Source organism: Microchirus variegatus (genome assembly GCF_963457635.1).
Source record: "Microchirus variegatus genome assembly, chromosome: 17".
In the NCBI taxonomy this organism is placed as follows: Eukaryota; Metazoa; Chordata; class Actinopteri; order Pleuronectiformes; family Soleidae; genus Microchirus; species Microchirus variegatus.
Genome location: NC_139818.1, coordinates 9,148,851 through 9,174,851, shown reverse-complemented (window position 1 = coordinate 9,174,851; position 26,001 = coordinate 9,148,851). Strand labels below are relative to the sequence as shown.

At 40.9% G+C, this 26,001-nt stretch overlaps 1 protein-coding gene across 1 annotated transcript in view; it reads left to right on the top strand.

The window, feature by feature from the left end:
• The window catches only part of nrg3b (neuregulin 3b), a gene marked incomplete at both ends in the record, with an annotated part of 284,884 nt that extends 261,897 nt beyond the window's left edge, over window positions 1-22,987 (top strand). Inside the window, 2 exons of the mRNA XM_083903628.1 lie at window positions 12,537-12,689; window positions 22,243-22,987. Coding sequence (XP_083759754.1) covers window positions 12,537-12,689; window positions 22,243-22,987 — 898 coding nt within the window. The remainder of the gene's footprint in view (window positions 1-12,536; window positions 12,690-22,242) is intronic.
• Window positions 22,988-26,001: the final 3,014 nt, after the last annotated feature.

The window sequence follows — 26,001 nt, the reverse complement described above, 5'->3', positions numbered from 1 at the left end:
GCTCTGTGTTTTTAATGGATCAGTGATGTGTCACAGAGGAAAGGTTGTGGCATGTGGCTGTGCGCATGGTGCCAACATGTCCTGCCTTTTTATTTGCCTCAGTGTCATGCAGGTGCCTCCGTGTGGAGGGCAGACGACAGTCAATCATCTGTTCAGCTTGTTGTCATAGTGGGAGGAGGCAGGGGAGAACTAGACTGTGATGGATGATGCTGAGAGGCTTTTAGCTATTGACCTGAGAAACTAGACCACACTGTGAGCTATCAGGAGAAATGCTCCGTAAAAAAAAAAAACATATCAATACAAAGCCCATCAATAATGCTGCAAAAGGTTACCTGTGCATCAGAGGCTGTGTGTTTCTGGGATCAGCTTGAATACCGACTGTATTTGTTGAACTGGAATATTGTAGACATCTTAAATTGTAAATCACTGAAGATATAGATGCGATAAGATAAGACAACCATTCACCATGCTCTTTAACCAACCGCAGTAACAGTCTGTAGCAGCACTATCGCAGCAGTTTCATGGCCGTACTGAGGCGCAGCACTGCTTTGAACTAAATGCTAAATTTAACATCCAAACATGCGGCAGTGACAGTGCTAATGAGAGTTGCCAAGCGTCTCATGACTAAATGGGGACAAAAGGTGCCACTTGTATGCCAACTTCTGTCCTGCAGTGTGGGCGTCGAGTGTGAAGGGCAACAAAAATTGCATAGTCCTGCGGAGTATTCTGAATCACTGTTGGAAACCTTTTGTGCATAAACCTCAAATAAATGATGAACACATGAAAACAAATACAATAAATGAAAATGAAAATGCAAGAGGAAACGAATGTCACAACTCTTATGAAGAGGTTATTTGACTGATTCAAGCAGTCTTGTCTTTCTGCAGAGCTGCAGAGAAAGGGAATCCAGATTAGAGTTATCTGAAGTTCATTTTGATCATTGCTGTCCTGCTCCGGTGTTTCTTCAATCTCAAAAATTCATGGCCATCTCTGGTATTTGCACTATTTAAGGGCATAAGAATTCATTTCCTCCTGGCTTGCAGAAAATTCTTCATCAAGTTAGTCGGTATTGACTGTCTGTCATTCTGAAGGCAGCCACCACCTGCTCCAGGTCCGAGAATCAGAGATTATAATAGATCCTATTCAGTTTAATCTTCATCATCTAATTATCTGGTGAGATAATTAAACCACACTTTAATGTATGCAATGACAGAGTCATAGAACCTACTATTACCGTAATGTCACGTTTGTAAATGGTAAATGGTCTGCAATTAAAACACTTTTCTAGACTTGACGACCACTCAAAGCTCTTCACACAACAGAATTACCATTCACCCATTCACTCACATATTCATGCAGCACAACAATGTGTAGGGATTTATTTTATTTTTTTTATCACACACCTATCACAGCCAGCAGCTCGGAGCAACTTAAGTGTCTTGTCCTTCACGGATACATCAACACGTAGCCTAGTGGTCAAAGACGAAGTATTTTTTGTCCAGCAAAAACATTTTAAATGTGATGTTTTGGCAAACTGTTAATACAGCATTCATAAGCTGACTTATCATACACAAGTGCAGGAAGAGGTGTTATCAGGAGCAGGAGTAGGTGGTTGTATATTCATGTCTGCTAAACAGACTTACTCTGAAAACCAATGCAGTATCTTCGGTTTGTTTTTATGCAGATGATGTTGCTGTAAGAGGGAAAACGTTTTTGTTTGTTTGTTAACCCTAACCAAGTACTTTTTGTGCCCAAAACTAACCATGTGTTACTCACAGTGACTAAACACATTCATACATTCATAACCAGGAAATGGTGATTACCACCCTAACTTCCTCATTTTAAACAAAAGGTATTCCAATAATGGTGCATAGCCATAGCAAGGCTAAACAATATAGTGTTGAATTTGCATATAGCCAAACTGAAGGCCTTTGCACAAAAATATTGATGCAAATAAATTACAAAAATTGTAAAAAAAAAAAAAAATACTATTACAATTAAGTTTTATTCAATTAAGCAGATACATTATGAAGACCAGAAAATAAACCACATCATATAGGGCCAATTCCAATTCCTATCTTAACCCTCAAGCTCAACCCTTAATCTTAACTGACCCTCAAAACCAAGTGTTGAGGGTTATTTTGTCACTTAGAAATGGGACACCCATCAAATGCAGATACGTCTTCAGACTGTAGAGGGCAGAAAAACGCGAAAGCTGCGTCCAGTCTGTCAACTCCAAAAAAGAAGAAGAAGAACACATTTACGTCAAGATTATTTATTACGATCCGTTTGTCAGTCAAGTTATTAGGTTGTCAGTTAGTTATAAGATGATACTCATACAAATACCACAACCGCGGACAAGATCGTAAAATAAAAATAAATGTTATGCAACAATGACGTCAGTAATCCATAATATGGGCCTAAACTAAGATAATACAATGGTTTTCATCATTTTTATGTCTCTATTAATAAAGAAAATAATTAATTTGTAGCGTAATCGTTTAGCTGCTTTTGACGCTATCTCTGTTATGTGAAAACACGCAATGCATTCTGGGTAGCCCTTGCTCCCCAGGGTGGTCTCGGAAAATCTCAATATTGAGGGCGATACAGCCCTTAAACTTGCCCCTCAACTTAATTTATCTGAGAATCGGGACAGCACTTGCACTAGAGCAGGGGTCACCAACGTGGTGCCCGCGGGCACCTGGTAGCCCGCGGGCAGCCAATACGGTGCCCGCGGGCTCACTTCACTTCACCTCACTTGCATGTATCCGTATGATCTGTCAGTAAAATATCTTTGATATTGTTTATAAAAACTGGTAATCGTTAGGAGTAAGCACTGGAAGGAATGTGTATGCAGTTGAATGCATAATATTAATCATTTAAATGGTAAACAAACAAAAAAATATTATATGGTAGCCCTCCATATTATTTTTTACCCTTAAGGTAGCTCTCTGACTCAAAAAGGTTGGTGACCCCTGCACTAGAGGGAGCGCACATTTTTGAGATTGAGGGTTAAGCAAGGAATTGGAATTCACCCATAGTTTGAGTCAATATCTAGGGAAAAAGAGTTTATGCTTATACTGAAGAAAAACAAAAGAAATACTCGGTTACAGCCAACGTCTGAAGAAGAGAGGAGCGTAAACTGCACTGCTTCAGGACAGATGTTAATTTGTCTGCTGGACATTCTGTGGATTTGAGGAAGGTCCTGTGTGTTTGTTAAAAGTCCCAGCACATATTTGATTGGTTAGACGTCTACGTCCTTAGCAGCATAACTTTGAAAAAGTGACCTTTGTCTGAAGAAATATAACTTGCAATACAAATGATGCTGCTTGCATTCAAATGCAAAGACCTTAACCTCGACTGCGTTGCTGGTTCTTGCGGCTCACATAAAACCAAGGGTGAAAAATCATTCCCAGTTTCCGATTCATTCTGAATAAACTGACCAGCACGGCTTACTCTGCTCTTTCTGCTCACTGACATATTTCCTTTGATGCTTTGCCAGCAAAATTGAACTGACAGTGACAACACTGTCAGAGTCGATGTATAATCATTACCCTGACAGTGGTGACTGTTATAATTTGTGCTGCGGTGGAATTTGATCAATCATCGCGATCCCTTTGTCGTGATTGGATTATTTTGAGAAAAATGGGGTATTGTAAACGAATCAATACTTTCAAGTCAAGTCAGTGAGCACTGAGTTTTTGACGTGCTGAAACAAGAGTCAGCATCTATGGTGAATGTCAGAAGTGTGGTGTAAGGGTGTAAAACTGCTGATTCTGTAGAGAAGGGTGTTTACTCTTTCCTCAGTAAAGGCTGTGTACCATGTATAACAACAGTAAAACATGTCCTGGATTACTCCCTGACGCAGGCTTACTCACATAATATCAAGAGACTGTTCGTTTCTGGTGGACTGCAGAGATAATCGGCTGCCTTTTTGTGTTTTAGACATGTAACATTTAACATTAATTACGACAATAGTGCGGCAGTTTAGTGTCCACGGAAACGTATTGTGGTGTTTCCAGCTTTGGGTTAATCCTAATTAAAAACATCCGCATTCTAATGGGCAACACAACTGGCATCATTCAGCTTTATTCATATCATGGGGTTTTATAACATCAATCAATACAAAAGCTAGTGCTGGCAACAACCAGTGCCAACATTAGCCATGCTTATTGTTCCACAGAGCATGGGTATTTGGAAATTATTATAGCTGAATATTTTTTGTACAGCTATCAATTAATAACCACATGACTATTCACCGTTTCGCTGTGTGAATCTTAATGAGTATGCGAGTTTAGTGAAAAGCAATGACAAGCAAGTACTTACATGATTTGGATCTAGTTGTAAAAAGTTAAAATGGTGCCTATTTTTATATATATATATATATATATGTATAAACCCTGTCCACTCGTAGAATCCTGGAGCCTATGTTGTGTGTCTATGGTGAGATGATTTGGCCTCCCAGTGCCTGAAACTGTCAGAATCAGCCCACAAGAGCAGTGCCAAGCTGTAGATACTTTACATGACAGGGTTCGTCTAGGATTTTCAGTGACGCTTTTTAGAATATAAAGAATTTAGAGCATAGTTTGGTAGAGGTGTGGAAATTTCTCAATCCAGTGATAGAACATCGGTCCATTTTTTGGCTGCTTATCCTCCACGATGGACAAAGGGCAAAAGGCAGGGTCACCCTGGACACCAGTCCAACGCAAGTCCAGCATACAGAGATGGACAACCATTCACTCTCACACCTACAGTCTATTTAGAATGTCCAGCCATCCTAATCCGTAATCTGCATGTTTTTTGGACTGTGGGAGGAAGCTGTATTATCCACACAGATGACCTTCTTGCTGTGAAGCAACATTACGAGCCACCACAACAGAAACAATTCATACGATTACAGATACACTGCACAAGCAGTTACAGCAGCAACATGTCTACTCTACTGAATTGTGGGTGGAGTACTTTTGGCTTCAGGAAGCTGAGGATTATAGGGAAACTTGCAATATTTGGAGGTGATTGCATTGTTGATACAATCGAGGAGGAACTGATTTTGATTTGACTTTTACTGAGTGGACAGCAGGAGTGAAGGAGGTGGTCAGTGCATCCTCTGAAACAATCAAGTGAGCAACAGGGACAATGTGTTTTGGTATGAGTCCGACTATTGCAGAGGGCAAGACTGCTATTTGTCAAAAAAAATCTGTCATTTATGTTGCTTGACACAACTTACAAGTGCTGCCAAAAAGTTTCATCACCTCAGAGCAATTTATGAACCATGAAATACACTAACGCTTTAGGACAGGACTCATACATTAAAATACAGGGATGTCCAGACAGAGGCTATCTTCTCATGCAAATATCCAGAATATTAAAATGTCTTATTATTAGTGCTGTGATTCAGTGCAAAAAAACATGCATTATTAAGTATTTGCCTGCTGTGTGTATAGTCAACAACTGACTGAAATGCAGCAATATTGCAGGAATATTTTCATCAGTTTTCACATTGAAATGGAGGAGGATCATAAATAAGTACTGTAATAAATAGTAAATAAAACATTTTTTCTCATTTATTTAAAGCTCCCATAGAACGGAAGTAGCAATTAGCGCTGTTTTTTTGGTGTGTATCTGTGCCATTACCTCATTTATGAAGCCCTAAAGGTTCAGAACAAACACAGTTCAGCCACAGCTGAGAACGCTGTTTTATACTGTAATCTCGAGCTCAGTGAGATATCTGAAAAAATGTTCTGGTTACGTAAACAGCATTTCTCCTGAATAGCAGATCCTCCTGCTCTGGGCACTAGTCCGGGCACATCCGGTTGCGTACATTGAACTGCAGAAGAAGAATAATGACCTTTGTGGAGCTGGTTCACGAGCGACAGGGTCTACTGACTCCGGGTCAAAGGCGTAAAAGGGACTGCAGTGCATCCACCGTTCCAGAGGGGGAGCTGTGATTCTGAGAGCCGGTGTGCTAATTACGTCACTTCCAGGTATTGGCCAATCACAAGACAGTTGGGAAGGCGCTACGCTGGCTGGTCAATCACAACACAGTCTGTCTTCTGGGGGTGAGATTTCAGTCTGAAACAGCGTGACTGACAAGAGCTTCCTTGGGGAAAGATTTCTATCGGCTCATTTACAGCAACTAGGAGGTTTTTGACCATAAAAACAAGTTAATGTATGTAAGTAGACCTCCATAACTCACATATTATGTGCGATAGGACCACTCTACGGGAGCTTTAAAAGAGAAAGGTCTTTGGAGGCACATTTAAAAATTATTTATTTAAAAAGGGCTTAAATTAGCTATCACTTTTTCTTCTTTATTTACCTAAAGACTCCTTCCAAATATAAAAAAGATGCCTGGCTGTCAGAGCATGCTATTTGAATAAAGTTCCTTTCTTCCTCCCCTTATTTGTGCATGTTTCATTGATTAACTCTGGTCCAGATGCTCATAGAAATTTGCTGATGTGAAAGGCGTGTGACAAGGAGTGTTGTCACACTGTGATTTACCATGCTTCTAACTGCTTGGAATTCCTGGACCTCTTGAAGCATGAGGCTGGAAAAGCAGGTCAATTAAAAAAAAAAAAAAGGAAATGCTCCATCAACTATAAATTATCAATGACACTGACGACGTCATTCTGTGACCGCTTCTTAACCTCAGCCAACCCATACGTATCTAGTGGAGGCAGCAACTGAAATGCTTTCTTCACTTTGAATGGATCAGCAGTGTTGCCAAACTGCATTGTGGGTTAGATGCTTGATTTTGCTCACATTGCAACTTTCCAAGGAGATATAGCAACAGCCGCAAGACAATTAAATCACTTTTAGCTTGAGTAGCACAAATACATAATGATATTTTCCCTTTTTTCTATGTTTTTTTTGGACAAAGTTCACCCGACAGTAGCAGACATTAGCCACGCTTGCTACATGATAGTCCATGTAGTAGTATGTGCATCTTCAAGATTTTAGTAGTACTTATACTAAGTGTTCCACCACTCTATTCATTTTTAGCAAAAAGCCTAAATCAAGCTGGGCAAATGTTTTGTTACTGATTTGTACCCTGTGCTTCTCTGCAAACACAGCTTTCCCCCCCTGGCAGAGATAGTCAAGTTATGTTTTGTGGTACAGTTTCATGAACAAGTGGCCGATCACTCACAGAAGAAGGAGCATTAATCTCAAAAACACATCCGCTTCATCCTCCTGTGCCAATCTCAGCTGACGTAGGGCGATATTTACCAATTTACCTAATCCCCTAACATGCAATCCCTAAGATTGCATGTTTTTGGACTGTGGGAGGAAGCCGAAGAACCCAGAGAACATGCAAACTCCATGCAGAAAGGCACATGTTCCAGCCGGGGCTGGAACCCTGGTCTTCTTGCTGAAAAGGCAAGAGCGCTAACCTCTTCACCAACTGTGTGGCCCCTCAAAAACACATGCTTATTTGAATGAAAAGGAATTCACATGTGTTTATGTATTTCATTCTTGCTGTGGGAACCGGTACTTTGTTCTTGTGTGATAGACCCTCACAGCAGCCTGCAGTACAGTGCAGTACAAGATTCACAATGGATGTAATTGCTTTATTGCTGCAGACCTGCAGGGGATCTGCTTTGAAATCGACCACCCTCTGCCCTCAAAACTATTTCAAAACAGGGAGAAAAGAAAAACACACATTCAACAGACTGCTCCTTATATCAGCAGCAGTGTGTTGACGCATACACGTCATTTTGATGATGGTTTATGAAATATGCATTTACAGTAACATAATCATGCACATAGCTGCTGCACTTCAAAGTTAAGAAAAGAGAAACTAAAGTACCTTAGTTGCATTTCTAGCCATGCAAACTTTGTAACGAGACATGTCAGTGGGTCAGTTTCCTGACATACAGTCAAAAAGCGCAATATAACTCAATAGCTTCTTATTCTTTCTGCACCATGAGGAACAAATGTTTAAATACAGCCTGTCTGTATGAATAAGCCTTCTATTAAAGCACCTGCTCCAATTCCACACCAAAGAGACTTAGCTGCTGGTCTACCGCTGGTTTGTTTGGTAAGTTTGTGCCGCTCGGGGAAATCCAAAGAAATAATAATAGATTTTATTTATAAGGTGTCCAAACAATTACGGAGTAGCTATAGTGAATATGCAAGTGTGAAGAGAGTTTTTTGGGATTTGAAATTGAGGAGGACGTCAGTGTCATGGATGAATTGTTTGAATAGTTTCAGAGCTGAGGAGCTACTTAACTTAAGGCTCTGGAACCCATTAATGCTAGTCTGGCAGAAGGTGTCGTGAGGAGACTGTAACATCACAAATCACTGACATTGTTTTCTTCTTCTTCTTTGGTCTGTCCACCCTCGATCCTCACGTTGAAGAAAAAGTGGTCGACATTAATGAATGTCCACTGAGAGGTGTAATTCTGGCTTAAAAGTGTACCTCTGTTATCCTTTTTTTCCTGTTTGATTTCTTTTAATCTGAAAGGTCAAACTTAAAGGCGCAGGCAATACGTCAATATTATGGATTTTATGAATGCCATGAAACACACATCTAGGTGTAGAGTAGAAAAGAGTAAGAAAAGAGGCGAAGGAGGCAGTATTTCCACCTCCTGTAAAAACACCTCAGGGGAAAAAATGGAGGAAAGAGAAGGGGGAAAGAGGTAATGCACAAATACAGATCCCAATTGTTGTAAAATATCAAGCAGGATAGACAGAAAGTCTGCTGAGACTGAACTGAGGACTTCAGTCTGCTGAAGATTCCAATGACTATTCCACGTGGACATGACTGCTGTATGAACTCGATTAAAACCTCCTGGGACAAAGAGGATGAGAAGGTATCTACAGTTGCCCTAAGTGTAGAAACACCTGCACACCAAGGTCTGACCAGGTGAAGAACACTATGTTTGCAGATTTAGTGAAGAGGCTGAAGAAGACTGGACTACCACCTGGGATTAAACTGAAAGCTCACAAGTCCTGTTTGGTTTGTTTGGCCTCTTACTGTGACACACATCTACGGCGTCATTATCAATCACCTTCATTTAAGAACCGCAAGCTGGGGGAGCTTCAGGGGACCATCTGCTTTCGCCATGATGAGGTGAAGACCATGTTCTGCCACACTGACCAGCAGCGTATCCGTCACATCTGCCCTTTTGCATGTACACAAAGGCCACGACACAGTCTCAGCCGCGGAAGAAAGGACAGAGAGGCAGCGAGAGCTCTATAGCTGACTCGACAAGAAATCCAGCGGAGACTCCGGGAGAGGGAAGAAGATGTGACCGTGCTTCAACAGCAGGCGGAGGCTGTGGATCACTCTGCTGTTAAAGCAGTCGTGGATAGTGAGAGGATTGCCGCTGAGCCACGCACTGATGTGAAGCAGCAGATCAGATCCCAGCAGGAAAACCGAAGCGAGTCGAGTCAAAAGAGATTCAGAAGAAGCTGCAGCAGGAGATCACTGAGCTGAAGGGGAAAGACACTGAACTGCAGCAGCTCTCACATTCAGAGAATCACATCCAATCTCTACTGAACTACACCTCACTGTCAGCAGCTCGCAGTCCATCTTCACACTCCCCCAGCATTAACGTCCATCCTATGAAGCATTTTGAGGACAACACAACAGCTGTGTCAGACATCAGCTACACAGTGTGTAAAACCTGGTCTGAAGTCTTGAAATGATTAAAGGAAATCATACTGGATCCAAACCCAGCAAACAGTTATTATCTGAGGGAAACAGAAGAGTAATATTGATGAGGGACAAGGATATCAGCAGAGCAGGGAGTTTAGCTGAAAGTGCGTTAGGGTTTAATGACAAATCTTGTGGGATTAGATTGTTTCCCAGAAAGTTGTAACTATTGTCACGACAATATCTACACTCATGTCTCAGGTCCTCCTCCAGAGTGGCAGTGTACCTGGATCACAGTGCAGGTACTTTGTGCTTCTACAATGTCTCTGAATCCATGACTCTCCTTCACAGAATAAGGACAAGAGTCACTCAGCTTCTCTATGTCTGAATTAGGATTTATTATTTTCCTGGAGCCGTGGCTGAGTTCTACAAACTCAAAAGGACTTGAGTTATTAAAGGTTCAGTGTGCTGACTTCTCAGCTCACCCCTCCTTTCCAAAGCACATCTGGGAGCTACCTTCGCTCTCATACCAGAAAGCATGTAATTTTTTCTTTAATTTGTATAGTAAGCTTCCACTTTAAAATACTATATAGCTGGTTTGTCTGTTTATGCTGCTGTAGAAACATGACATCCTCTATAAAACAAGGCCAATGCTTATTTTAAGACCACAAACACCTATTTTTACACTTACTCCAACATACTTATGGTTAATATATTAAATTTTCTGGATATAAACCAACCTAAATGCAACACACCTTTAAAGATGCAGTGCATAACTTTTGGTGATTTTATTTTTTTTATTATTACAATTTAATAATAATAATGTGAAATAATGTGACATTAGTATGCTGCGTCCTTCATCTAAAATTTGGCTCTGTCAAGCAATTCTACCAGACCTGACTAAGGGAGCGTTTCTGTGCATACAGCAGCAGTTTCACTCACACCCCAACCTGTTTGCTGTCATCTTGCTCCCACATTGTCGTTTGGCATAAAACTAATCACTCCCTGCAGTGTGGGAAATGGTGCCATATTGACAGGATGGGGGGGGGGGGGGTGTTGGACTGAAAAGATGAGAGGAGTTTTGAGAAAGAATCCAGAAGGATTAAGGAATGAGGATCAGGTTAAAAAATATTGAGGATGAGAATGAAGGAGAACTGTAATAGAAAGACTGAGAGGATGAGAAAGCCATTGAGCTTTGAACTGCTGTGAAGAAAGATGAGACTGAGGAGATGAGAGGATGAGAAGAACTGTGGTAAAGAGCTTTAAACTGTTGAGGGCAGCATTACACCTCTGAGTGTACGGCCTGCCAGAAACGATTAGCAGCAGCAGAAGAAGAAAAAGACCCGTGAGCTGTTTCTCAATCAAGGGTAAGGATCCTTCCAAGTGTTGATTTGTCGTCCAGATGTTGTCAAAATGAGTCACCGCACCACCAACGTAGGCGTTCCCAATTCACACGTGAATTGTTGGCTGCTTCTCATGCAGCTGACAAACGTGGCTGACATTTGCCTGTTTACGACACATACATCGGTGTATCCTTCGCGTTTATCCTTCGCGGGTGAGTCTATCCCAGAAGTCTTTGTGTCCCAGCGGCAGAGGATTTTTTAATGGTTTTTTTTTGGAAACCTTTAATACAACACCAGAACAGGCTTGGTGGAACCTGGATAATAACTCTTTGTAATTCAACTTAAAACACAACAACAAAATAAAACTCTTAGTTTTACAGCTACGTTGAAACATGAAGAAGTAATAATTTTACATCAGATATGTTGAAATACATACGTGATGTTTTCGATTATCGAGGCTTAAATCAGCAGTCAGACTTTGAGAGGCAGAAGAACTGTGATTCAGGACTTTGGAGGGCAGCGTTTAACCTCTCGGTGACCAGCCTGCCACATTCTATTAGGAGAAAAAAGAAGGGGACTCCGTGAGTTGTGTGGGCGAGATCGTGTCATTTCACACAGCGCATGACTTGCGTCTCCTCCTGAGTGAGCAGCAGACGTAGTAGTCATCTCCTTTCGTTGCCTGTGCGCTTGGGAGGATCCATACCCTGGATTGAGACAGGGCTACAGTCTAAACACTGCTATTCTGAGAAACACTGACAATAACACAGACAGCTAAAATCAATGAGAGCATGTTTTTTTCTTGTTTTTTTCTTTCCATGTGAGAGATTGGGATGAAACAAAGTGATTGCGTGGACAAAGTGCACAAGAATCACTGCACAGACTCTACTGATTGGAAAAATTGTGCGTTTGCAACAGTAAATGTCGTGTTAACGCGGGGTACTCGGACCATTGCCTTTGATCCGTGCACAATCTATCTTGCACAATCAAAAGCGGATGGAATTCCCCACCCTGGTTACTATGGCAACCCACAGTTTTCCTGTTGCAAACCAGAGCCAACATTTCAACGAGAGCGAGTGTTCTTGTCTCAAGCTGGTTGCAGGCTCAGAGCAGAGCAAAAACATGTCTACTTCGCACGACTACACTTTAAATTCCTGCACAACCCCTTTAATGGAGCTCAGTCTTTCTGTTGTCATGTTAGATGTGGATGATTTGTTGAGTATTGTTACAGTTTGGGAAAACTGTTTCCCACCCCTTTAAAATGTTTATGTATATTGTTTTGCACACTGGTGGAGAACTAATCTGATACTCATGCATTAGATAAGCAGGTCTTATGCTTCGACTTCATGACCAAACATATAAAAAAGATGTAACTGAATGAATGTGCAATGGGGTTTTTTTTTTCCCCCCAGAACTCAAATGTCAAACACAAAGGTCAATCCATTTTATATGAACTAACAGAGAAGATGAAAATACGTTTCACAGAACAAACTAATTAGCGAATGCTGCTTTAATCCATGCAGTGAGTGAAATTATGCGTTAAATCTGTGATATTTATCTGCCCTTTTTTCGTTGTTTGTTTTCCCCTCTGGTTGCAGGAGTAGTTCAGTTTCGCTCAGTCCTGCCCAGCAGCGGAGGGAGGCAAATTTTTTCCGGACCCCGCCCATTTCCAGAGGGAAACACAAAGTGGCCGGACATGTCTACAAACACCTGCAGGAGGAAGAGTCAACAGACGTGCAGCCCCTGAGAAGGTGAATCCCTTTTCTCTGTTTTTGTTAGAGCTGTCATGTTTGTTCCAGAGGAAGTTTTCTTTGCCTGCCTCCACACTGAGGTCAAGTGATGCACAGCCCAAATTTAACCGAGGCTAATTTCGAGCTGCAGAGGGATAATTTCGGTGAGAAATGAGTTTATGAGTCAAAATGCCCTCAGATCAAATCTGTGAACGAGCTTATGAAATCTGATCCAGGGGAAATAAATGAGATCTGCTGTGCCCTCTTTCAAACTGGGACTGTCACAATTCATTTGGAAAACACACTTCAAATGCCAGCAGCTCAACATGGCGCCGGGGAAGTCCAAGATATGGGTCTCTCTCTTTCTCTCTCTCTCTCTCTCTGTGAGTTGATTCAAGACTGAGCCCCTAACCTCAAATTGAAAACATAAGCCTGCAACAGCTTCATCTATTTCTTCATCTATGTCGTACATAAACAATTTGGACAGAAGCTACAGTGAACTGACAGACCAGCTGATTTTAGCTGATAATATTTTCTGCTGTTACAAAATTACACCCGTCCATGGCATAGAAAATTATATTGTCCACTTCCTAAGCATAATTGGTTTTGGCAGTAAATTAGGCTATAGCCATGCTACTCCATTTTGGTTTGAATATGTATCTTCTGATCCAGATATGCCTCACATCCATTCTATCCCAAGTGCTTTTTTTTTTACTTGAAATTATGATACAGTAAAGAACGATAGCTATGTTTACACGGGAACAAGGGATCATAATAAAAATATGCCATGTAAACATGCCAATCTGAATACTCTGATCCAATACAACCCGTTAGGAAACAAATTAAATTCCGAAATTCACATCGATGCCCATATAAACAGTCAATTATGACTTCCTGTTTTGATGCTATCACGTGTCTGATCCACGTAAATGGGACATATTTTTGTTTTCGAAAAATGAAAAGGATAGTGGACAGCAAGGGGAGGAGCAGACGTGCGGTGTTTACTGATGCAGAAGTGAATCTTCGTCTATGTAAACGATGGAATTGTAAATTCCAATCGGAGCACCTGTTTTCAGAATGAAGACATTTTGAACTTAGCGATTCACACCCTGATCAGTTCTTACCTGCAAGAACTGTTATGGAAAAAAAACAACTCCATAAACGCTTTTCACCACTGTTGCTTCTCATTACTACTTTCTGAAACTAAACAAACAACCGCAGAGGAGAGAATCAACTTCCTCTTAACACCAGCATGCACACATCCAGTCGTCGGGAAATTAATATTTTAAATCTGAAAATGCTGGGGGGTTTTTTGTATTAATGTAGCTTAAGGCACGACTTGCACACATTTGGTGGAGGTGTCAGATTCTTGAATTGATTGAATAGAGAAGCATCAATAAGTGTTAAACTGCATCGTGAACTCTTTGCTTTTCTTTTCTTGTGTTGCGTGTTTTAGAAGTTGAGAAAAGCTCAAGTGTCTAAAGCTGTGTTTCAAGTGGATAGTGCATTTTGCACTTATTGTTGCCGACAAAGCATTCAACTGGTCCATACCCACATATTAAGAATTACAATCATCCAATCTTGACAAAATAAAAACTCTTTCAAAAGTCACTGTGGGGGAGGTAGGATTTTTATCTTACCCAAGATAAGCTTTTTTTCAACTGAACAGATCTGTGTTTCCAGTTTGAATGAGCTGTGGAAGATTACGCCAACATTCTTGGAAGAAGAATGGGCAAACAAACTCAGAGGGCAATGAGTGTGGTCAGGTCATCCATTAACAATAATTTCAGTCTTATATCATCTGCAAAACAATGAAAGGAGATAGATAGATCCCAAGGACAGCAGGTACAGTGCAAAGAGAATGGGGCCCAAAATATCTTGAGGAACCCCACAGGAGAGTGGGGCTGGAGACAATATACACTCAAGTGAACAGAATAACTGCAGTCTGTCAGGTACTACTGACAGCACTTAAGAGAATTACCCTTGATCCACACACACAAAATCTTTAGGTTGATAGTGACAAAGGCAGCAGTCAGATCTAAAAGCACCAGCACAACAGGTTATCCACCATCAGTTATTACATAAAGATAATTAAACATCCTTAAAACAGCAATAATTTGGTGTTTTAAATGTTGTTAATGATTTTAAAACTACATACATAAAAAGAGCTTTGTTGATTTAAAACTATTCTCTCTCAGGATTTACCTGAGAGTTGCCTGAAGTTGGAGGGAACAGTTGGGTCTCGATTACTCTTTTTTGAAAATGTTCAAAGGAAATATCGAGCTTCTTTCACCTTCTCTCAGCCTATCTGCAGACATGTCTGAGAGCATTGGTAGTCTCATTTAGCCAGGGCTTGAAAGTGACTTTTTGTGCATTTTCGATTTAAGTGGAGTGACAGGGTTCAATATCTCTGTGCAAGTACAGTTAAAAAGATTATTAAGCTCCTCAGTGCTGGAAACACAGCTATCATCCAAGGAGAAGAGAGGGGAGTCCTTAAAAGCAATTGAGAACTCAAAGTCAAAGTGTTAAACGCTTGCTGAACGCGCGTCCAGGTTCCAGATTTATCCACAGACCCTGGGACAGTTACAGAAAGTAACACTGGCAAGTGATCTGAGATACGAGTGTTACAGATTTCACTTTCACAATACTCAACAAATCATCCACATCTAACATGACAACAGAAAGACTGAGCTCCATTAAAGGGGTCGTGCAGGAATTTAAAGTGTAGTCGTGCGAAGTAGACATGTTTTTGCTCTGCTCTGAGCCTGCAACCAGCTTGAGACAAGAACACTCGCTCTCGTTTTTTAGTGTGTATCTGCGTCATTACCTTGTTTAAGAAGCCCTGAAGGTTCAAAACAAAAAGTTCAGCCACTGCTGAGATGTGCTGTATTGTAATCTCGGGCTCATCGAGATCTCTGAAAAAACCCGGTCCGATTACGTTAACACCGGTTCTCTGGAACAGCAGATCGTCCTGCTCCGGGCACTAGTCCGGGCACATCTGGTTGCGTACATTGAACCGCAGAAGAAGAACAACGTCCGTTGTGGAGGTGTTTCACGAGCGACAGTGTCTTCTGACTCTGGGTCTGACTCCGGGTCAAAGTCATAAAGAGACTGCAGCGGGGAGTCGTGAAGAAGCTATTTTTAAACATTGTTAAAACAATGTTTTGATAATGAGTAGCAGTGCATCCACCGTTCCAGAGGGGGGAGCTGCGGGTGTGCTGAATATGTCACTTCCGGGTACTGGCCAATCACAAGTCTCTGTCTTCTGGGTGTGAGAGTTGAGTCTCAAATCTCACGGCTGGGAAACACCGTCAGAAAAGAGGATTTCTATCGGCTCGTTTACAGCAACTAGGAGGTTTTTGACCATAAAAACAAGTTAATCTATGTAAGTAGACCTCCATAACTAGGTTTTGTGCAATAGGACCACTCTATGTGAGCTTTAAACATACGGAAGACAACACAAGGTCTAGTGTGTGTCCTAGAGTGTGACTGCGTGAGGTTAAAAGAGTCCTTATAATTAAGAAAGTCTTTCACAGTGGTCAGGAACAGACGTGAATGTTAAAATCACCCACAATTAAAAAAACAATCATATTTCAGGGCCAAGAAGTCATCTAAATCTTGAAAAAAATCACTGTTTAACTTTGGTGAACAGTAAACCACTGCATGCAATACAGCTACAGTAGAGTTCACCTTCAAAAAGCTGCAGTTCAAAGCTGTAGAAGATGTGAGGAAAGATCTGCCAACAGTGAAAAGGTTTAGGGTTAGGGTTACCAGTGGTCCGAGGGGAGCTGAGAAACTTGCACTCAGGAGGAATAAGTTCAGCAAATGGGGTGAACTCACCAGCACAGAGCCAGGTTTCTGTCAGAAACATAAAATCCAGTTTACGAGAGGTGAAGAAGTCGTTGAGCAGGAAAGTTTTGTTTGATCGCAAACCTAGCATTGAGATATCCGTGGTCCATGCCACCTCTGTGGGCTCACATCCGCCAGGAAAACAGAGGTTCTGCCTGAGCTGTGAGTTTGCCAGAAAAAAAAACAGATAGAATCCACCGGCTTCTCGGCTCCAGTGCACGCCGACCAACAGGGAAACAATACTTCCCCCCTTTTTAGGATCATACTATCATGGGAAGCCAGGTAAACCTTGGCTCTCACCAGAACACCTCTGTGTTTACCCCTTCTTTAGGGATGTTTCTTGCGGGGATTAGCATAGAGTATGCAGTGCAGGTAAACTGGAACATCCCGCCAGGAAAATAGGGAGTTTGTGGTCCTGTCTCCAAAGAAGACCAAGAAGAGTTTGGCGGTCATAAGTCATCAGATATCGTACATAGAGAAACAAAGCAACAGCAAGTAACAAAACAGCTGGACGTGACAGACAGCTTGCCGCGCACACTAGCGCCATCTTGCCCCATCATTAACACGTCACATACGTCAAAATTTTACTGGCACAGAGCCTTGTTGCAGTGGTCTCTAGCCAGTCTGAATTTCTGCTTCTGTGAATGAAATATGTTTTATCTGCTCCATACTAAAAAAAAAGCACCCACTCTGCCAACACTTATGACCAAATGCTTCATGGGTTTTACATTTATTTAAATTGCCATGGTTTTATTTAAGCTATTGCTTGAGCGTTCTGTGGGAGTTTCATGGTCCTTTATATATCAAAGGAACATTTTTAATTTTACAATTTGATTAACATGCGGAGTGTGGCACCACACTGAGTGACTGCAGCACTCTAGAACAAGTCCTCAAATTGCAAAAGGATTAGTTTCAGGCTTTGACACATCCTGAATTCTCCTCGTGCTCATCCTGGTGTCGAGCGAGGACAGCAAGCTGGCCTAGTTTCCTTGGCTCGTGTAAGTGAGGCACAGCTACTGGCGCAGTTTCAGCGGGCTTTAAAATCAGGAAGGATTTTGGCAGAGCCGCCCATTGCCAGTTGGCTATCAGAGGGTTTAAAATAACTTACATTTCTTAACAGTGGGATGATCCACTCTGGCATGGGTTCAGAAAGGTAGCCTGATGAGGAATCCGCTTTGTTATCAAAGACAAGACACCCCCCCCCCCACCCCCGCTGTCTTGGGGGAATTAACTGATTTCTCATGGAGAGACAAAGCTTCCCATTGTTCCTCAAAGATATGTTCCTTGCAAATACCACAGATTTGCTTTTTATTTTAACGAGACAAAGATATTACATCAAATGTAAAACATTGCTGCAATTATGATAAGACAAGGAAATAGATGTGAGACATTTTTAAGATATAGAGAATGGAAAGAGAATGACGAAATGTAATTAAAATATTATTTTAATGTTAATAGTATTTTGAGGAGTAAAGCTCTATACATGTACATTGGTCCAGTGGTCATCCTCCAGACCATTGGAAGCCAGCAAATAAAAACCAACTTTCTTCTAACCAGGATGGTATGACCAAAAATCACAGCCATTTTTTCAAAATGTCAGCAGTTTTAGGGTGTACAATAGGGTCTACTTGTGGTCGAGCGAGAGGGAGAGAGGGTGCAGTACAACTGTGTGAGTGTTTATGCATATCTACATGCATTATTGGTACTCTAATACATATTTTCTGTTGATGGTGGCACATTGAACCTCACAAGATGTCAGGAAACAGATATTGTTTACGCCATTATTTGAAGGCAACAACAGTGAATAGTCAGTTCATTTCCATGCACAATTAATTCAAGCTACACACTCAATGTTGTGCAAGTTCAAATGGACTAGCATGTTTGCATGTATGGTAAAAAAAAAAATACAAAATATTTATATATATATATATATACATATATATAAATATTTTGTATTTTTTTTTTTAATAGTAAACAATAAATAGTAAATAGTAAATAATAAAAAAAAAAAAAAATCATAAATGTCACCTACACAACCAAGAACCTGTCGTGTCGGTGCTCGCTGTCAATCACACAGCGTCTCCGGGAGTCACTGGAGCAGTGGGCGGGCACGGACGCTGGGCTGACGCATGATGATTGTACAAATTTACTTTTCTTAATTTACTTTTCTGTCTCAGTCCTATGCAGAGTTTGCAAGTGAAGTTTAGAAGCAGGCGATTGTGGGCGATATAGCCCATTTGTGGCCATCCATGGCAAAACCGGTCACAAGTCTACTGAGGGACATTTTGAGTTATTTACAAATTCTGTAAGTGTGTATTTCTAATCTTTCCAACAATGTCCAACACATGCAAATCGGATAATATTTGAAGAAGATATGGCCATTTGAACGTAACCATACTATATAAACTTAAAAGAGTAGGATCAAAAATAGACACATATTTCTAATATCAAATCAAACTGCCTTGCTGCCGCAGGCACTAATGGAATACATTGAAGTGGCTCTGTGGTGTCGTGTGGATGGTTCCTGAATGAGCTGATGATGTGCTAACTCTCAGCTAGTTGCTAAGTCATTAGCATCACAGTCAATACTGAAGCATGTAGTGGCTTCTTACAAACTTCAAGTTGAACAATAAAAAAAAAAACATTTATATTCGTCTTGCGCTGGGCCAACTTGTGCCCACATTTCTGATTGAACATATTATACAATACGTGTTGTAAAAAGGAACAGAGGGCAGAATTTGTGTAGAAATACCTGGGCCTGAAACCACCGCTGTCTGTTTTTGTTATTGCTGCTGACCGACGAGAATATTCATGCCAGCTTACTGGCATTAGGTGTCAAAATTGCTTTTGTTCTGACATACAGGCTCATCTGCAGTGAGCAGTGGTGCTCAAGTGTTTCTTTTACATGTTTTAATTATATTTTTATTCTTGTTTTTCTTCAACACAGGAGCCATTTTGACATGTTTTAACAGGAGAAATGTGCATGTTTCGCTCATCACACTAATGATGCCTCTGCTCGGTTTGATCCCTGTAAGTTTGGGTTAGGTAGTGTGAGCGTGAACCACCATGTAACCTGAAACTGTGAAAGCTAAATGGAACACAGCCATTATTAATTTGATGATTTTCATCTGTGATTTTCCTGTCAAATTGACTGCTGGTGTAAAAGAGCCTAGTCTGTATAAGGAACATTCTCTGAAGTGCTGACGGATAAATAAATTGACACTGATCGTTGCGTAAAAGCTACAAAAAAATACTTTTCTTTTAATTGAGGTGCTTGTTTTACTTAGTCAAGTGAAGTGTGAAGTAGCACCACTGCCATTTCCTCTCAAACAAGCAGCTGTGAAAACATTTGATTATCTTCACTTTCATTTACAGATGCAGCGTCTTTAAGCCAGCCCCGTTTTTTGCATATGACTCAGAAACAGCCTAATTTGTTGTCGGTGTGTGCGACAGTGAGCGATGGCACCGCTATCAGAAGCACTCGTCATTAGCGCCGAGCACTCCGCACACTTAATAGTGCCGAGCAATGTTCCTATTAGCATGCCAACCTGACTGAGCAGTACAGTGACTTGCAAGATACACTGTGTGCTGCCAAACATTTTATGTGACCTATTTCCATAATTTACATTTTTAAACAAAGCTGCGTGTGGCTCAGCAGTTCTTTTTGAGAATTCCTGCAGGACCAAAGCTGCTTCACACACACATGCACAGGGGCTTACACACACACAGAGAGAATAACAAACAAACTAGTGACAATTCCTTTTCTTTTAAATAACAAAGGCAAAATATTTTACGCTGCATGTATTTAAATCAAACGTGACTCTGAAATGTTTAGGATAGGAGTTGAAGTGAGAGGTCTTCTCATCTTCTTATCCTCACAGCGATCGGGTTGCATTTGTACTGTCACTGTTTAGTTCTTATTAGCTATTGATGATTCCTCTGCAGATCCCTCAGTCGAAAATAAACAGCCTCTGCTGGCCTTCTGGAGGTTGAAATAACCTATTTCTCAACTTACCAGCCCCACGCAACACCAAGCTTACATCTCCACTGTTCCTCCTCCTCCTCTTCCTCCTCTTCCTCCTCTTCCTCGAGCAGCCCCCACCTCCCGTCCCTTGTTGCCATGGCTACACCCTCTCATCTCTGGAAATGAGAAATGGGAGGTGGAAAGGAGAGTGAAAGAACGCGAGACACAAAGTGAGGAAAGAAGGGAGATTGTGCAGAGATGATGAGAGTGCAGCGAAGGGAAGATGGAGGCACCGAGTGCGGCGTGGTGGAAAGACGGCAGAGGCGCGGACGGCACACGAACAGGAGAATACTGCTAGTATTGTCCTTTTAATAATCCCGTGTCAAATACATCCACACATTTACCCGTCACGCGTGAGGATGGAAGTGAAACTGCAAATTTGCCGTGATAGTTATTTTTAGACGTGTTTTGAGCGCCTGGATTTCCCTCCAGGTTGTCTTGGTCCTAATACAGAGGGAGGAGTGGGGAAGTAATTCAATTATTTGAAACTTGGTTATGCTACAAACAGTCTCAGTGAGCTGACAATAACACTGGCTGTCTCCTAAGGCTGTGCTGTGGTGACTTCTAATGGGAACTGAGTCTTTAGTCACAGTAGTAACTCATATTTAAACGCATCTGCTTGATTGGGAATGTTTTGGCTATGAATAAGTAATTAGTGCTGATGTTGTTGTTATGTGTATTTTTTTTTTCTTTTCCAGTGCGTCCTATGTGTTTCATATGCTTGAGTCATTGTCATGCAAACATGCACGCTGAGATTCTCACACCCACAAACACACACTACAACCATAAGTTATCAGACAAGATGCTCTAGAATTAGAACATGTGAATCAATGAAAGAACAGAAGAATAATGATTTTTAAAAAAGCTGTATTTTTAGAATTAACGGGTTAACTATTTCTAAAAATGATAATAATAATAATGTTGCCTCTGCTTTTCTGTATTAACAAGAACATTTTCCACAGTGTCTCAAACCTTAAAACAAAGTCAAACTGGATTCAAGTGAACAAGTGTTTAATCTCAAGCTGTTTAAAATATATTTTACTGAGAAAAATAGAACTAAAGTATTTTTGTATTAATTGAAAATTAAGTTTTTATTTTTACCTTTTTTAAAAGAGAGGAGAATTTTTTATTTATTTTTTCAGACGACAATGAGTAATTAATTCAAAAAAACGGAAAATGAATTGTGTTAATTCAGAAAAAGGGAGCATAATATGGCTATACATATGTATATATACATATACATATATATATGTATATATATATATATATACACGTATTATTTAGATATAGGTATATAGGTATGTACGTACACACATACACATATCCACTGAGGTCAGGGTAAGTATCCAGCAATGGTGTTGCTTAAGCCTTAAATCTCTGATAAGGGATTTTTTTCCGTTCAGCATTCATGCAGCAACAGTATGAGCTTCTCAAGCCAAGGATTATAAATAATTACACAACGATTTTTGAGGGAACAATTCATAAATAATAATTTGCTGCAGCAAGAGGATTTTTGGTGGAATTGAGATGAAATGCCGAAAAGTACACGCAGCTTTATTGCAGTTTTATCACCAAGTTGTATATTATTCACACTCCTTTATTCCTCTTAGGATATGAGTGTCTAGGACAGAAAGGTCACAGGATTAATCTCTCGCTCTGTCATTCTTATGATGCCATTTCTGTTCTCTCCTGTGTCTAAAGGTGTGATTCTGGCAGTGGAAGGGTCGGCACCCTCCTCAGCAGGACGACGCTTTCTCACTTCACAGCCAGAAAAGGATGGACCGAGGTGCCCTGCACCCGCCTGGATAAGGGAACAAACTTCCCGCCTCCCTCGCTGCGCACCCGCTCTGTGCCCATCATCCCCTCCCTCCAGGCGATTGACCTCGAAGCAGGAAATGTGGACACGAGTGAGTGTAACCGACGGAGCCGGCTCAAGTGGCACCCAGTGCTCGCTGGAAAGACGGTTCCCATTAGCAATTCTCCAGCTCCATCCTGTGAGACTGTTGCGCCGCCACCCAGTGTTATACCCAGTGGTGTTAGCCCTCCTGACACCATCACCGCCACAGCAGCTCATCAGGGCTTGAAGAAGAATTCCAGCTCTGAGCAAACACCCCGCTCTGCAGTGGAATTCACGCAGGCTTTCTGGAGCCTTTCCAGCTCCGGGGAAGAGTCTGGATCTCTCAGTGAGATCCACCGCAGTGGCACAAACACTCCTGAGAACGGGATTGTGCAGGAGTCAGAATGGAGAAGTGTTCAATATTCAGCCAGAGTCCTGCACACAGGCAATGAGGCCACAGGTTTGAAGGCAGACGGCCAAAGAGAAGCCCAGGGACAGTGCCAAGGTCAGACATCCCCCGTGTACGGAGGCGCAAACAACTCCTTGGCCACCAGAGGGCTCGACTGCAGAGGAAGCAGCAACGCTCATGCCAAGCCCTCTACGAGCTGATTGGATTAACCCTGTAAAGCTTCAAAAAACACTGTTTCCAGTAACTGTATACCTTTGTTGGTGGCTCAGGACGGTGGGACTGTATGTGTGGCCACTCGGACCAATAACAGATTTTGGGCAGTGGATTTTCAAGGAACATGAACACACTGAACTGCAGAGACAGAGAGAGAATGAGCAACAACAACAACAACAAAAAAACCTTTACGACGAAAAGACATAAAATTATGAAGAAAAAAAAGAGACAAACAAACACACATTGTGAATAAATGTGACTCAATAAGGAAAACAAAAGTGTGACTGGAGTGGGAGCTTGATAGTGTATTGAAAAAAAAAAATGCCACTATTTAAAAAGGAGCTTCTACTTAGAAACCAAAATAGTGTGTCATCTCTATGTTGTTTCTCTAATGTAAAGAAATCAAATTATATATGTCATATAATATACGTCATATAGACGTATATATATATTTGACATACAATTGTGACAAAATAAAGACTAAGATAACAGTGTTAATTAGGGGCTTTGTTCTTTTCAGTCCTTTCCCACAACATGAATCTGATTGTGTTTGTTAATATGCTGCATACAATCATCAGTGGAGCACGGACGATTCGCATTTAATGCCAATGTTGGATCAAATTTCATCTGAGGTTCCCCTTTATCTCCATGGCAACAGGCTCCAGTAGAATGTGTTTTTCTCAGAGTGGGTTAAAGTAGGCTGAGTTCCAAACACACATAGTTAATGTGCTAATTGTTTTGTGATCGCAGCTCTCTGTCATGAGCGTTCTCTCATCAGGTGAACAACAGACGACCTGAGGAAATCTCCGCTGACGTGTTGTTGTCTTTACAAGACAGAAAACTTAAACAGGTAACCAGATGAAGGTAAGAATATGCTATTAAGTTTATTAATAAGCCATTTATTCAAGTTTCTTTGTATTTTAATTACTTTTTGTCTAAAGTTAATCAGTGCTTGATCTGGTACAAGATGTTTCTCAGGGTGAACTATGTGATGTTCAACCATCCAAGACAAGACACTGTGGTGACCCCTAAAGGGAGAAGCTGAAAAAAGAACAATACTAATAAAAATAACAATAACTATTGAAGATGTTTAAAAAGAAAAAAAAAAAAAACCTCACTCTTAAGTTATATTTACAGTTGTGTCCTGGAGGACAGAATAATAACAGCTTGAAGTTTAAATTGTTGGAAATTTTCAGGATAATCTAAATATACATGTTAGTAAAATGTGCAACATAAGTGCAGTGTTAAGTTGTTTAAATATGGACTGAATATTAAATAAATAGATTTTGTGAACATCACTAATGGCACTGTTCCACTACAAAGTTCCAGCATGACTCGACTCTGCACAATTTATTTTTGCTTTTCCATTAGCGATAGTACCTGGCACGTCAACCGATTGGTTGGAGAGTGTCGTCACTAGAAGAATCATGATCGCAAGAATCAAACCGTACAGTGCAGAACTGTGGATCAGTTAAAAACAGACATAAAAATCCTGAAAACGTGTTTATCTCCAATATTAAGCAAGGCAATGTCTCAATTCTTAAAGTTTTATTGATTCAGTTACACTGAAAACATCTGCTTTATAAGTCACCAGTGACACGGCAGTTTCATGTAGCCGTGCTATGATGAATCCGCCCACATTGAGGAGGCACTAATGGAAAACCATACCAAACCGCGTAGAGTAGAGCCGCGTAGTGCTGGAACTGTGTAGTGGAAAAGCACCATAACTTCTCCTGTTATTATTATCTCCTGCAACAGACATACATGCCTCATATGGATAATAGCAGTATTGACACTTTTTCTATCCCACTTCACACGCTGTTTTAGATAATACCTCATCCACTAGTAAAAAGTCCCAAACTTGTCAAATTAAGTCGCATTTTTTGGCATCACCGAGGTGTGGAGCATAAAATGATGTCCCATTGCTGCTCATGTCCAACCCTCGCAGCTTTTCATACTCAAGCACTTAGCAGGTTGACGTCATCAAAGTCTGTGAGGGCTCACCGAAATGATACCTTATTCATGCGTGTTTGGACGATGTGAAGACAGGTAGGCATAAGTAGCTTGATAATGGTGCACTAACACTCCAAATGTGGGAATAAAGGTTGTTTTTTAGGGCAGTGTGAATGATTAGAGCACTTCCACTGAGGCAGCATTACAGTCCGTTCCCATTCAAAACAAGAACCACTTCAATGTCTTTATTTGCAGCAATGGCCCATGAGCTATAGGTGAAGCACAGCAGCGCACGAGCCGAGCACATTCCTTTATTTACACCTCATTAACGTCAAATGCACTGATTTTCTGTCCGTTCAAGTGCTCACCGACCGTGGTAAGGTAAGTTGAGCAGGATTCTTCATCACCACCGTGCAGAATAAACATTTCCAGTGTAAAAGTTTTTGGAATGATTTATGAGTGAATGATTTGTCATCAAAATGATTCATCCTTCGAGGGGAAATTAAGCCAAAGCAGGTGCAAAAGAAGGATAAAATGACCATAAATAGAAAACACTTACAGCCCAAATACATGCAGCATCTGTCGGCAAATGCAGATGTACTGAATCTTAAGATGTTTACAGATTTACATATTATATTGCATTTAGCCCACAGTGCAAGCCCAAGTTGTGCAAATATAGACAAGTGCCAAATTAATGAGGGGAAAAAAACAACTAATACATAGGTAAATAAACATTAGGAATGTAATGAGGATGAAAATAAGTCAACACGTGGGGAAGATTTTTGACAGGCATTGCTCTCCTCCACCATGATTCACAATTTAATACGGGGATTATGTTGAGCTCAGAGGCTCATGATGGAGTAACAGCTAACAGAGACATCCATCAGCAGCTCTGCTGCGTCCTCTCACTGTGTCCTATTTACATTCATCTGCCGTCACCAGAGAACAGGTCACTGGTTCTTACTAGTAACTGGTTACGTTTTTACAAAGCAGCATATATACGAGTTCATCTGTAAGGCCATTTAAAACGTATTTTTCAATAATTATC